At 52.5% G+C, this 14122-nt stretch overlaps 1 protein-coding gene across 5 annotated transcripts in view; it reads right to left on the bottom strand.

Moving 5' to 3' along the window:
• Positions 1 to 12492: 12492 nt before the first annotated feature.
• OGDH (oxoglutarate dehydrogenase) overlaps positions 12493 to 14122 on the bottom strand; it is a 65827-nt gene continuing 64197 nt past the window's right edge. For all 5 annotated transcript variants that reach the window (XM_019450918.2, XM_019450921.2, XM_053898361.1 and 2 more), the window contains 3 exons: positions 13826 to 13989; positions 13584 to 13738; positions 12493 to 13447 (listed from right to left, as the gene is read on the bottom strand). In XM_019450918.2, coding sequence (XP_019306463.1) covers positions 13327 to 13447; positions 13584 to 13738; positions 13826 to 13989 — 440 coding nt within the window. In that variant the 3' untranslated portion in view covers positions 12493 to 13326. The remainder of the gene's footprint in view (positions 13448 to 13583; positions 13739 to 13825; positions 13990 to 14122) is intronic.

Here is a 14122-nt window from a genome sequence, read left to right as displayed (position 1 = left end):
ACCTGAGCCAAAACCAACAGTCAGATGCTTAACTAACTTATCCAGTCGGGTGCCCCAGAATTTCCTTCCTCTTTAAGACTGATAATATTTCATTGTATGGATGTTTGGCAATTTGTTTATTCATCCTTTGGTGGATGTGCCATGGCTTTTAACATTCTTCCCTCTAAGACTGTCTGAACCCTGTGCTGTTTTTCTTCTTCTATTTATTTAAAAACAATTTTTTTTTGTTAACGTTTATTCATTTTTGAGAGAGAGACAGAGTGCGAGTGGGAGAGGGGCAGAGAGAGAGGGAGACACAGAATCCAAAGCAGGCTCCCCCCTGGCGTGGGGTTCGAACCTATGAGCCATGAGATCATGATCCGAGCCGAAGCCAGACGCTCAACTGACTGAGCCATCCAGGAGCCCCTTTCTTCTTCTTTTAAATGTTTATTTGTTTTGAGAGAGAGAGAGAGAGTGTGTGGGCCAGCAGGTGAGGGGCAAAGAGAGAGGGACAGAGAAAGAACCCCACGTGGACTCCGTGCTGTCAGCACAGAGCTGGGTGTGGGGCTCGATCTCAAGAACATGAAGTCATGACCTGAGCCCAAATCAAGAGTAAGATGCCCGACCACCTGAGCTGCCCAGGCACCCTGGTGCTCTGTTCCTTCAGAGAACCATTTGTCAAATGGTGGACCTGTTTTGTGCCAGGCATTCATCTGGGCTCTGAACACTGGTCTGTCGACAGTGACCATGGCAGCAAGGACTCTCCAGCCCCAGTAGAGGGGACAAAAAGAAGCAGGTGACTCACCAAGTAACAATGTGTCCTTCAGGGAGAGGGTTAGGAAGAAAAATAAAGCCAGAGCAGGGGATGGGGAGTGCGATAGAATGGGGGAAGATTCTATGGAGAGTTGGCCCACATGAAGGGGGAGGCAGGCGCCAAGGGACCCTGACCCTCTTCTGCCTCCAGGAGGCCATGGGTTTGGGGGAGCTGCAGGCAGGTGTCTGGAGGAGGCCAGAAGGGCTGTACCAGGCCTCTGGGCCTGAGACTGGCATCTCTGTCATCTCCCCAGGGCAACAGCCGCCCCCCTCATCCTGGGAGATGCCATTTGGTGGCCACTCCCTTCTACATCGTGTTTTCATCTCTGACCATATGAACTGTTAAAAGAGTCTTCCTTATTTGCTGGGAAAAATATGCCCTCCCCAAACTTTTCTTCTGTGACTGCATAAAATGACAGTCCTCACTTTGGTATGTGACAGCTCTTCAGGGATTAGAAGAAACTTCTCATTGCCCCTGAATCTTGGGCTGGAGGACACAAGTAACTGATCCCTTAAGTGTTTCAGAGCCAATACAACAGGCCACTCCCTCCAGGCCACTCCCTCCCTCCACTCCCTCTGCTGGGCAATGCCCTTTTTAAATGTGACACCAAGTGGGGGACACAATACTCTAAGTGTGGCCTAAAGCTACATTTGCTTTTTAACTTGGGCCCTCGGTCTTTATGAATGGCTGCTAAACACACATAGCTTCACCTGTTCTTGACTTGCAAAACTGACTTTGAAAAGAAAAAACCTACCACTTCTTTGTATACGAGTATTTTATTCTGACTGTAGAAAATACAGAGGAACTTTTTTTTTTAATGTTTATTTATTTTTGAGAGAGACGGAGTGCAAACGGGGGAGGGGCAGAGAGAGAGGGAGACAGAATCCGAAGCAGGCTCCAGGCTCTGAGCTGTCAGCACAGAGCCTGACGCGGGGCTCGAACTCACAGAGCGTGAGATCATGACCTGAGCCCAAGTCAGACACTTAACCAATTGAGCCACTCAGGTGCTCCTAGAGGAACTTTCATAATAAATCGAAACCTTCACCATCCAAATGTTCAGCGTTAATCCCTGTTGATTTTTTGGTCTATTTTCTCTCAGATGGTTCTCCACATATCTGAGCACACGTGTGACTTTGCAGCCTTATTTTTCACTCCATCAACAGAAATGTTTCCCTTCTCGTAAATGTTTGAGCCTCCTAAAATCAATGTGAAGGTTTGTGCACCAGGATGTTGCACACAGGCAATTCCTGTAATATTGGACAACTGGATTCAAGCTGTGTTCGACCTTTCAAAACTTTTTACTGAGCTCCTCCTACCTGCCAGACATTGTTCTCAGCTGAAAATACGTCAGGCAAGCGAGCCCAGGAAAACGTGCGGTGGCCAAGCGTCCATCTGTAAGCCCGGAGTCATGCTCATTAAGTACAGTACCCCCGCAGGCTGCAATCTAGGGAGCGCCCAAATAATGCTGTTGGAGCTGTTTAATTGTATGAGAAGACATTCACAATTCAATCTGCTAAGTAAAAAACCAGGATACAAAGTTGTGTATGATGACAGCATAGTTTCTTAAAACCGTTCATGGAGCAGAAGATCTTCCCCAGGTGTAGAAAAGTACTTTGCAGTAAAGATGTGGCTCAAACACCCCCTTAACCAAATGAGTGACCAAGTCCGCAAGGCTGGGCGCGGGGCCGCTGACATCCGTGTGACTCGCGACCAGAAATGTTTAACCTGAACCTAATCATGACAAGGCCACGCGGGAGTCAGCCCCCAGCGCTGGTCTGACTCGGAAAACTCCAGAAAATCGGCCTGGGGAAATGGCCAGCAGAGGCCCCCGGGGCCGGGACCCTCGCCGCGACCTTGGGTGGGTGGGGAAGGCATGTGGCGACGCTGGGGCTCCCTGGGCGCGGGCTACAGGCGGGAAGGAAGGGGCTTGGCTGAGGACGGCCCTGGGGGACCCCTGCGGGGCCTGGGGACCGGAGGCCGGCCTAGAGGCCCCGGTGAGACCCGCCGAGAGGTGTGCAGCCGGAAGTGGAGGCACGTGGCAGAACCGTGGCGGGGCACGGGGGCAGGAGAGACACAGGCAGGAAGTGGATGGAGGGCGTGTTTGTAAGTGGTGCGCGCACTCCTCAAACCCCCCGATCCTGTAGCTGGCTGCCTCCGCCCAGGCCAGGGAACCCAGAGCCTCGGGGCACGATGGGCCGCGCACAGCGGCTTCCGGGAGTCCCCGCAGACCCGCGGGGTGACGGCAGGGGCTGTCGAGGTGGGCGGTGGCGCAGGACGGTGGTGTCTCCCAGGGACTTGGAGACGGGGACAGGGGACCGAGCTTTTTCTCAAGGGTGTCCTTGGCCGCTGGCGAGGAGCTGCAGGCCGCGCTGTGTGACCGGTCCTGGCGCAGGCACGGCAGGGTCACTGCGACGCGGCAGGTCGGCGCTCAGGGACTGCTCCCGGGGCACCGTCCTGTTTTCTTCTTGCAAGGGGTGCTTGGCGAGGAAACCCGCCCAGGCCCCACCCAGGCCTCCCGGCCCCCATCCCCAGACCCTGCCCACCCCACACCCCGTTCCACCCTATCCAGACCCCGCCTGACCTCGGACCCGGCCCAGGCCCCACCCCAGGCATCCCCAGACCCCACCCCACCCAGACCCCACCCAATCCCCAGGCCCTACCCCATCCCAGAGCTCACCTCACTCCAGACCCCATCCAAGCCTCACCCCAGGCCTCAGGGTCCCCGCCCCAGACCCCGCCCCACCCCGCCCCTGCTCCACCCCGCCCCACCCAGGCCTCACCCCAGGCCTCGGGGGTGGGCCCCCATCCCGACTCCATCCCACCCCAGACTCCACCCCAGCCTCAGGCCCCGCCCCACCCGAGGCACCCTGGCCTCACCCCAGACCCCACCCCCAGGCTTAGCAAATTGTATTAGTTTTTAAAATAAATTTTTTTGTCATAAAAGTAATACATATTCATGTAAAAAATTAAAAATAAGCAAATAGAATAAATTTTACTGCAACTTCGTCTCCCCGAACAAAAATTATTTTTGGTGTACCTCCTTCCTGTATTCCATGTGTAAACTCTCTCGGGCAGCAGGAGAGACCACACGCACTTGTTCCCTACCCAGAGCTGGGCCTGACTCCGCCTTCTCCTGGGTCCCTGGGGGTCACCCGCCTCCACCTCCATCTACCTGCCCCAGCGTTCCTGTGTCTCAGTGGGGGCTGCCCCGTTGGCACAAGCAGGGTCTCCTGGGGGCTCCTGTGACCCATGACCAGCAAGACTCTCACTGTTACTGTTTGCTTCCCAAGCCCCCGACCCTTGGGGTCTGGCAAGGGGTGGACATCTGAAAGGTGAGGACAAAAGTCAGCTGCGTCCCTGTCTCTGCCGGCCACGGAGGCTCCCACGCCCACAGGGCAACACTCCAGCCCTGAGCCTCAGTGGGGGTGGGTGGGCAGCGGAGAGAAGGGCAGTGTCCACACTGTGTCCCCCAAGAGCCTGTGACACAGGACACACCCCCACCAAGATAGCACCTCTGGTGGCATCCACATCCTCCCGAAGCGTCTGCTCCTGGGCTCTTCAAACCTGTCTCCATTCGCACATGCAGCCTGGCACCCGCCCCCTCTGCCTCTGTTTTCTTTCCCTACCATTGTCTACAGTGTACCTGTTCTTGGTCAATTCACCCAGCTCTGCCAGACATAGACCACTGTCCCCAGCTTCCTGCACGCTCTCCAGAGGGCCTGCTCGGGATTTCAGGAGCTAATTGAACTAACAGGGGACACAACCCGCGTCCCTGTCCAGCTGCACCTGCTACTGACCCAGTCCTCTCTTCCCTGGAGGTTGCTGCTTGCAGTGGGCAGATTAGTGGTCCCCAAAGACATGTCCATGTCCTCGTCCCCAGAGTTTGTGGACATCACTTCCTAGGACAAGAGGTGTGACCAAGGACTGGGAAAGGATTAGCCAGGTGGTCCTGAGAGGGTCAGGGAGAGACAAGGCGACTTTAGAGATAGACCCACAAATGGCGATGCAGCCATGGGCAGAGACAGGAGGTATGCGGCCAGCAGCCGAGGAAGTTGGAGGTGCCCGGAAGTGTCCTACCCCAGAGCCCCAGAGGGAGTGTGGCCCCACACACTCTGATTTCAGACTTTGGCCTCCAGACTGGGGAGAATGAACTGCTGTGATTTGGGGCCCCTGGTTTGTGGTCCCCTGTTAGGGTGTCTGTGGGGCCCGCTTCCTCTGTCTCCTCCCCTGCATCAGGTCCCTCAGCGCCTCCCACCAAAAACCGGGGACTCCCAGCCCTCGGGGACCTGTCTCCCTGCAGCCATCCCACTTTCTCCAGACTTGCTGTCCCCCACCGTCCCTGGGCAGTGGCCAGCCTGGGCTCAGTCCTCAGGGCTGCCCTCTGCGGTGACACGTGTGGCCCTGGAGCTTTGTCTTTCACGAATCTCCTGCCACCCTCGTCTGTCTCTTTTTGATTCCGGCCTCGGCATGTGCACAGGTGGTACTCCAGATCCTGCCCCAGGCCTGCTGATCCCACTCCTCCGGCAGGTCCTCCCGCACAGCCACCACCGTCCAAACCCCAGTTCTCAACATCATTTTAGTGGAGATACTGTTCAGCCGCTTGAAGTATACAATTCAGTGGCACTATGTGTATTCGGAATAGTGCCGCCATCGGCACAAGATGAGGACATCTGCATCCTCCGGGGAGAAATCCCGCTCCCGGGCGCTCACTCCCCAAGCCTCCCCCAGCCCCTGGCAACCAGCCGTCTACTTTCTGTCCCCTTGAATTTGACTGCTCTGGACATTTCCTACCTACGGTATCACATGGCATGCGGTCTTTCCTATCTGGCCGCTTCACTTACTGTTCCCAGGTTCTGCCGTGCTGTTGCAAGACCGCACTCCTGTTTGAGGCCGAGGACTGCTTGTCACGTGGATGGACAGGCCTTTGTACCCATCGGTTAAGGGGCATTTGGATTGTTTCTGCCTTTTGGCTATTATGAGTAATGCACGTACACGTTTCTGTGTGGACATGTTGTGGGTCATACGAGAACTCTAGGTTTAGCACGTGAGGCGCCACTGGATTGTCTTCCACAGTATCTTACGTTCCCACTAGTGCACGAGGGGTCCAGTTTTTCCACATCCTGTGTCTTACTCACTATAGTCATACTAGTAAATGTGAAGTGGCATCTCATTGTGTTTTTTTTCTTTGTAATTTTTTTAAATGTTTTATTTATTTTTGAGAGAGAGAGAGAGAGAGAGACAGAGCACGAGCAGGGGAGGAACAGAGAGAGAGGGAGACACAGAATCTGAAACAGGCTCCAGGCTCTGAGCTGTCAGCACAGAGCCCGACGCAGGGCTCAAACTCAGACCATGAGCTCATGAACTAAGCTGAAGCCGGACGCTCAACTGACTGAGCCACCCAGGCGCCCCTCATTGTGTGTGTGTGTGTGTGTGTGTGTGTGTGTGTGTGTGTTTAAAGTAACCTCTATGCCCAATATGGGGCTCAAACTCATGACCCCTGAGACCAAGAGTCACAAGCTCTTCCAACGGTGCCAGCCAGGCGCCCCCTATTGTGGTTTTGACTTGCGTTTCCCTGATGACTAATGATGTTGAACATCTTTAATGTGCCCATTACCTATTTCTATACTTTAATTAGTTGTTTTATCGAGTTGTAGGAATACTTTATATATTCTAGACACAAGTCCTTTATCAGATAGATGATGTGTAAATATTTTCTTTCACTCTGAGTTGCCTTTTTACTTTCTTGATGGTGTCTATTGACTTACAATTTTTAAAATGATGTCTAATATATATTTGTTATTTATGCTTTTTGTATCATATATAAAAAACTCATTGCCTAATTCAGGGTCACAAAGGTTTATACTAATGTTTTCTTCTAACAGTTGATAACTTTAGCTCTTACATTTATGTCTCTTTTTTAAAAAAATATTTACTTACTGGGGCGCCTGGGTGGCTCAGTCAGTTAAGCGTCCGACTTCGGCTCAGGTCATGATCTCACGGTCTGTGAGTTCAAGCCCCATGTCGGGCTCTGTGCTGACAGCTTGGAGCCTGGAGCCTGCTTCGGATTCTGTGTCTCCCTCTCTCTGCCCCTCCCCTGCTCATGCTCTCTCTCTGTCTCAAAAATAAATAAAAAAAAATAAAAAAAATTAAAAATATTTACTTATTTAGAGAATGAGCAGGGCGGGGGCGGGGGGCAGAGAGAGAGGGAGACAGAGAGAATCTCAAGCAGGATCCACACTGTCAGCTCGATGCAGAGCTGGAACTCACAAACCATGAGATCATGACATGACCTGAGCTGAAGTCGGATGCTTAACCAACTGAGCCACCCAGGCACCCCAGTGTTTATTTACTTTTGAGAGAGAGAGAGGGAGACCGTGAGCAGGGGAGGGGCAGAGAGAGAGGGAAGCAGAGGATCTAAAGTGGGCTCTGCACTGATAGCCTGATGTGGGGCTCGGTCTCATGAACTTCATATTTAAGAAGACAATAGATGCTAACGCCAAAGTGAAAGAAATGTTAGAATTATCTGACAGAGATTTTAAAGCCACCATCGTGAACATGCTTCAACACACACTTATGAACACTCTTGGAACAAATTTAAGAAACAGCCTCAATAAATAGAAGGTATGAAGAAGAGCCAAGTGGAAAATTTACAAGTACAAACACCATAACTGAAATTTAAAAACTCAATGGGTGGGCTTGCCGGCAGAATGGAGAGGGCAGAGGATGGCAAAGCTGGAAGGAAGAACAACAGAAATGAACCCAGTCTGAACAACAGAGAGAAACTGACTGGAAAAACGAAACAAAACCGAGTTCAGGGACTTGTGGGACAAGAACAAAGGATCTAACGTTTGTTTTTATCAGCGTCCTGGAAGGAGAGGAGAAAGAGGGCAGCTGGAAGAGCACCTAAAGAAATAGTGTCTGAAAACACTCCAAATATGACGAAAGGCAAACACATACAGCTTCAAGAAGGTGAGCAAGTCCTAGAGTGGATAAACCCAAAGAGACCTATGCCGAGACATATCATAAGCAAACTTCTAAAAACTAAAGACTGAGAAACACTGTTCCATGCAGCAGGACAATTAATGTGACAGGATTTCTCATTAGAAACCAGGGAAGCCAGAAGGAAGTGACACATTTCCAAACACTAAAAGAAAAGAACTGCAAAAGCAGCAAAAATATTCTCAAGGAATGAAGAGGCAGCCAATACATTCTCAGATGTAGGGAAAGTAAGAGATTTGTCAGCGGCAGACCTACCCTAAAAGAATAGCTGAAACACGTTCTCTAAACAGAAGGGAAATGATAAAAGAAAGCACGTCTGACCATCAGAAAGGAAAAAACAACACAGACAGCAAACCATGTTTTTAAGTAAAATAGAACTGGGTCTTCTAAATTGTGTTTGGTGGTTGAAGCAGAACTTATAACACTGTCTGATGTGGTTCTAAATGTACACAAAGGAAATATTTAGGGCGATTATATTTTAAGTGGAAAGGGTAAAGGGATGTACAGGGAACTACATTTTCTAAAAAAATTTTTTTTACCATTTTAGTTTATTTTTGAGAGAGAGAGCACAAGTGGGGGAGGGACAGAGAGAGAGAGAGAGGAAGACACAGAATCCAAAGCAGGCTCCAGGCTCTGAGCTGTCAGCACAGAGCTTGACGTGGGGCTCGAACCCACAAACTGTGAGATCATGACCTGAGCTGAAGTCGGACGCTCAACCGACTAGCCACCCAGGCACCCCGGGAAATACATTTTCTGCACTTTACTTGAACTGTTAAAATGATGACTCCAATAGACTGTGACAAGTAACGTACACATTATGTCATACCTACAGCAACCACTAAGAAGCTATACCATAGACAAATACCAGTGGTCAAAAACACCACAGATAAATAAAAATGGAATTATAAAAAACATGGTAGTTCACAGAAAGGCAAGAAAAAAAGGATAGAAATTAAAAACAGGAAGAACAAACAGAAATTAAAAATAACATGGCATACTTAAGCTCTGACATAGTAACAATTACACTAAATGTAAATGGTCTGAATATACCAATTAAAAGATAAAGATTGGAAGAATGGATAAATATTACATGCTGTCTACCAGACTCTCACTTAAAAAATAACTTATAGGCAGGTTGAAAGTAAAAGAATGGAAAAAGATAAAGATATGCATATACCTGGAGATATTAAGCAAAGAAAAGCAGAGGTGGCTCTATTATCATCAGATAAAGTAGACTTCAGAGTAGAGAGAATTAATGGAGTCATAAATGAAAAAAGGGCCAATCTACCGAGAAGACACAGCAATCTTAAATGTCCATGTACCAAACAACAAAGCTACAAAATAAGTGAACAAAAAACTATGAACGAAAGAAGAAAATGAGAAACCACAGCTGTACTTGGATATTTCACCATCTCTCTCTCAACAACTATGGAAAACTAGAGAGAAAATCCATCATGATGTAGAAGGAGTCAACAACCATCAACCAACAGGATCTAATAGATATTGACGAGACACTTCGCCCAATGCACATTCCTTCCAAGTGCCAATGGAACACACACCAAGATGGACCATATCATGGGCCATAAAACAAATCTCAGTGAATTTGACACAACTGAACTCATATAGAGTGCCTTTCTCTAGGGACAATGGAATCAACGCAATCAATAACAGAAAGAGAACAGGAAGCAACACATGTTTTAGAGAGGGAGTCTCAAGGGAAAACTTTTTCAATGTACCAAATTCAATGAAAATGAAAAAATACAACATATCAAAATTTGTGAGCCACAGCTAACAGCAGGGCTGACAGGGAAATCTATGGAAGTAAATGCATTAATTAGAGATGAAGAAAAGTCTCAATTTAATAACCTACACTCTCACCCAAGAACCTAGAAAAAGAAGAGCAAGATAAACCCAAAGCAAGTAGAGGAATAAATAATAAAGACTATAAATCAGTGAACCAGAAACAGAAAAGCTAAGTAGAGAAAACTAATGAAACAAAAATCTGGTTTCTTGAAAAGATCAATAATGTTGGCCAATCCCTAGCAAGACAGGTAAAGAACGCAGAACGGACTCAAAGAAGCTATAGATTGATAGCTGCATAGAGAATAGAATCTTCATGGAAGAGTGTCCGTAACAAAATATTATCAATGTATAAAAGACATCACACATCGTGACCAAGCAGAGGTTCATCCAGGGATCCAAGGACAGTTCAATGTTCAAAAACCAACCAACATGACAGACTAATGAAGGAAAATCACATGATTGTGTCCATCACTGTCGGTAAAGCATTTGACAGAATTCAACACCATTTAGGATAAAAACTCCCAGAAAAATAAAAACAGAGGGGAACTTCCTAACCAGATAAAGAAGTCTACAAAGCACCTGCGGCTAACATCATACTTAATGCTGAAAGGCTGAGCTCTTTCTCCCTGACTGAAAGCAAAGCAAGCCATCTGCTGTCACGGCCCTTGTCCAGCGTGGTGACGTGACTCCGGCCTGTGTGACAAGGCAAGAAAAGGGAATAAAAACCATGTCTATTGGAAAGGAAGAAATAAATGTCCCTATTTGGGGCTGCCAAACACCGTTCTTAAGGCTAATCGTGATCTGGAGCCAAGGAGGCAGCAGGAAATCTGAACCCCCTCGTTCCCAAGGTGAAGAAGGTCCCAGCGCGGAGGGGAGAGCACAGCCCGAGACTCCCTCGGGTGGCCACAGCCGACCAGGGAGACGGCAGGAACACCCTGGGGCCGTGTGTCCAAGCCAAGGGCCACCAAAGGCAGGGGGACCCTGGGCTGGGGAGACGGGGCCTCTGCCTGCCCATCTGACCCCAGCAGACGGGGGGACGGGGAGAGGGAGGGGTTGAGGCCGGTGGTTATCCCAGGCACACAGGGGCTAACAGGCTGGGGCAGTGAAAGGGGGGCCCTGGGTGCAGGGGGTCACAAGGGACACATTTCCTTACACCGTGAGCGAGCTCTGGGGTACAGCGCACAGCACAGTGGTTGTAGTTAATGCGTATTTGAAAGTTTCTAAGGGAGTAAGTTTGAAAAGTTCTCGTCGTAAGAAAAACTAATTGTAAGTATGTATGGTACAGATGCTAGTAACATGGAACCACGTCATACACCTGGACTATAACGGCATGTATCAATTACCTCTCAATTAAGAAAAGGGCCCTGATGGGGCGCCTGGGGGGCTCAGTCAGTTGAGCGTCCAACTTCAGCTCAGGTCATGATCTCGTGATTTGTGGGTTTGAGCCCCGCGTGAGGCTCTGTGCTGACAGCTCGTAGCCTAGAGCCTGCTTCCGATTCTGTGTCTCCCTCTCGCTCTCCTTTCCCGCTCACACTGTCTCTTGCTTTCTCAAAAGTAAATAAACATTAAAAGAAAGAAAAGAAAAAGAAAAGGACTCTGAGGTGATGAGGTCATCAGGGCTGGGAGATGGGGGGTTATGTGACATGGGCTCTGAAGGGACAGTGGGAACTTGAGGTGGGGGTGTGGGCAGTGTGGCCCCAGACCGTTTTCTATTGTTCTGCTGGGTCTGGGCCCAACTGAATACTAGCTGACGGTGGGGGGTGGGGGGGCGGAGCTCACTGTCCCACCTAATTTAGGGCAGAAATAGGTTCCACATTGATTCCAATTCCCTCTATTTCCACTGGAGAAGTTGGGTGGGCACCTCACCCCATACCTGCCTAAGATGGGTCAGGCGTCAGCCGCACCTGGGCCACCCCCCCCCCCCCCACCAACCTCCTCCTTGCCCAGGTCACCTGTCCTGGGGCTGCAGCCCCCTCGGGTCCAGGCCCCCCAGCACAGCAAGGTTTCAAGCTGGTGCAGGTGTCCGAAGCGCCTCTCTGTCCAGAAACACCCCTCAGCAGGTTACTCACACTTGCCCTCCCCAAAGCCCTGTCGGAGCAGGCAGGATGCTCTTTTTTCGCGCAGAGGTAGGGGCGACCAAAGGGTGAGCAGACAGCTGCCCAGCGAGGTCTAAGCAGTGCCTCGTCAAAGCGCCCCCCAGCAGCTCTCACTCTAAGTGCCAACCACAAGGTGGTGGCATCCAGAGGCAACATTCCTTCACCGCAGGCCTCCCAGGCTGCAGCAAGTGGAGAGGGGACCCCAGGGAAGGGAAGGGGCTCCTGCCTCTCATTTTTTGCCTCCTTTAACCCTGATCCACCCTGCCGACTCCATCAGATGCAGTGCCCTGCTGGTCCTGTTGTCCTGACCCCACACCCAGCTCCGCCTGTGTGGCCAGTCACAACAGGGCTGGAGGACCCACGGGCAAGCCACAGGGAGCACACGGGACAACACGAAGAGATTCCAAGAGGCTTCAAGAACAAGGGACCCAAGTGTGTCCTAGAAGATGGGGTGGCCGTCAGCCCGTGTCCACACTCAGGCCTTTCCCTGAGCTCGCTCAGTGCTGGAACCTGCTGACCCCCCAGGAGGCAGAGGATGGTGTGCTATGAGCCCAAGATGGTGGGGCTCTTGTCAAGAGGGGACACCGGGCCCCGGGGGTTCTGCACACATGGCTGGTTCCCCTGCAGAGGTTGTCCAGGGGCACAAACTCGTCGGGGAGCAGGCCGACCAGCCTGGGGTCTAAGGAGGGGCCACTGGGCACAATCTGTACCTGTGACACAGGGCCATGCAGTGAGAGGCTGCTTCCACGGCAGGATGGGGGTGGGGGGGTGGGTGGGTAACAGAACCACACACAGACGGCCTGAGGGTAACTTCGTTTATGGGTCAAGCCAAATGCAATGCCAAGTTGTTTTTGTTTTTGTTTTTTTAACCAAAATAAATAAATCAGATTTGTCCCTGTGATGGGTGAGGGGAGCCGCCCCTGGCCCCGGACCTCCTGTACCCCCTGACCGGTTACGGCACGGCCCAGACAAGACCGCTTCCGTCTCCACAGCGTTGGCATTGGGAGAAGCGGGACACGAGGGTGGGCTGAGGGGGTGGGTGTGTGTGCGGGGGGCAGGCAGTGGCCACGTCCTGGCCTGGCCCAGAGCCCCGCATCCTGTGGCCTGGGTGTGGCCTGGCCCCAGGTGGGTGCAGTGTGCACGGGCCCCACAAGCGGCCCAGGCCCCTCTCGAGGGCCAGAAGTGGATGCTGCAGAGAGCGGACCCGCCTTTTCTGTGCCAGGCCAGATGCAGGCCACCTCCCGCCCGCAGCCCCACCCAGCACCTCGGTTCACCACGCAGTGGGGGCCCCAGTGGAGCCCTGCCCTCTCCCGCCGCTCTGGGGGTTGGGGTGGGTGGCGTGAGGCTGGGCCTGCAGTGCGAGAGGGCCGGGGCACGGCAGACCCTCCTGGGACACCTGCAAGGGCCCCTCTCCACGCGGGATGCTCAGCCGGACAGAAATCGCGGCACCTGGGGGGGATCTGGCCTGGGGGGTGGCCAAGCACTGGGGGTATAGCAGCCTAACGTTAAGCGGGACAGGGTGTGCGGTGCGGTGGACAGCAGAGATGCGGACAGCGCTGAGGCACTATTCTTTAGTGGAGAAGCGAGGGGCGGCCGTGGCGTGGAGGGTGGCGGCTCAGGCGGCCTGGGCAGCGTCTACGAGAAGTTCTTGAAGGCGTCCAGGTCGAAGGCCGTGTCCAGGAGGCGCTGCAGCTCTGTCAGATGGGTCTTCTTGTTGCCAGTGGCCGGAGCCGCGGCTGGATCCCGGCCAGCGTACCTGCGGGGGGGAGGGGGGGGTACCATGGGGGCACAGTGAGCCCAGAGCCCCAGCCCCCGCTGAGCCAGCTCCCAGGCCCCGCCCCCATTGCCCCCAAGGCAGCCAGTTCCCAGGGCCGCCCCCAACCCCTGCTCACCACACTGGCTTGGCACGGCTGATGGTGGTGCGCAGCCGCGGCTTCACATAGTCGTAGTAGCCCTGGTTCTTGTGCTCCTCCTGGCACCAGGCCAGCTCAGCGTTGGGGTACTTGCGCACCTCCTGCAGCAGCAGGTCGAAGGGGAACGGGGACAACTGCGGAATGAAGGGTTCCCGTCAGAGGGGATGGGGCCTCGGGCAAGGAGGGATGCTGGCCCCCACTGCAGTGCCATCTTCCCCCACCTGTTCGATCCTGGTGATGGCCACCTGCTCGGCCATGCCCCGGGCCTTCCGCTCGCGGGTGAGGTCATAGTACACCTTGCCGGTGCAGAAGAGAAGTCTCTGGACGTTTGCTGGGTTCTGAGCCGCCAGGCCGTCTTCTGGGATCACCCGCTGGAAGTTGGTTCCTACAAGAGAATCCCCACGGCCGGGGGTCCTCTCAGGACCTGGCCGAGGGCACCCAGGGCCCGCTGCTGCTGCTCGTGCAGGAGCCGGGCCCCCGGGGCAGCCAAGCGAGAACACCAGCTCCGAATGAACACC

The sequence above is a fragment of the Panthera pardus genome, unplaced genomic scaffold, assembly GCF_024362965.1.
Source record: "Panthera pardus isolate Hobbes unplaced genomic scaffold, ASM2436296v1 HiC_scaffold_8, whole genome shotgun sequence".
Lineage (NCBI taxonomy): Eukaryota > Metazoa > Chordata > Mammalia > Carnivora > Felidae > Panthera > Panthera pardus.
Note: the sequence above shows the minus strand (reverse complement) of the source record. Positions and strands in the feature narration are given on the sequence as shown.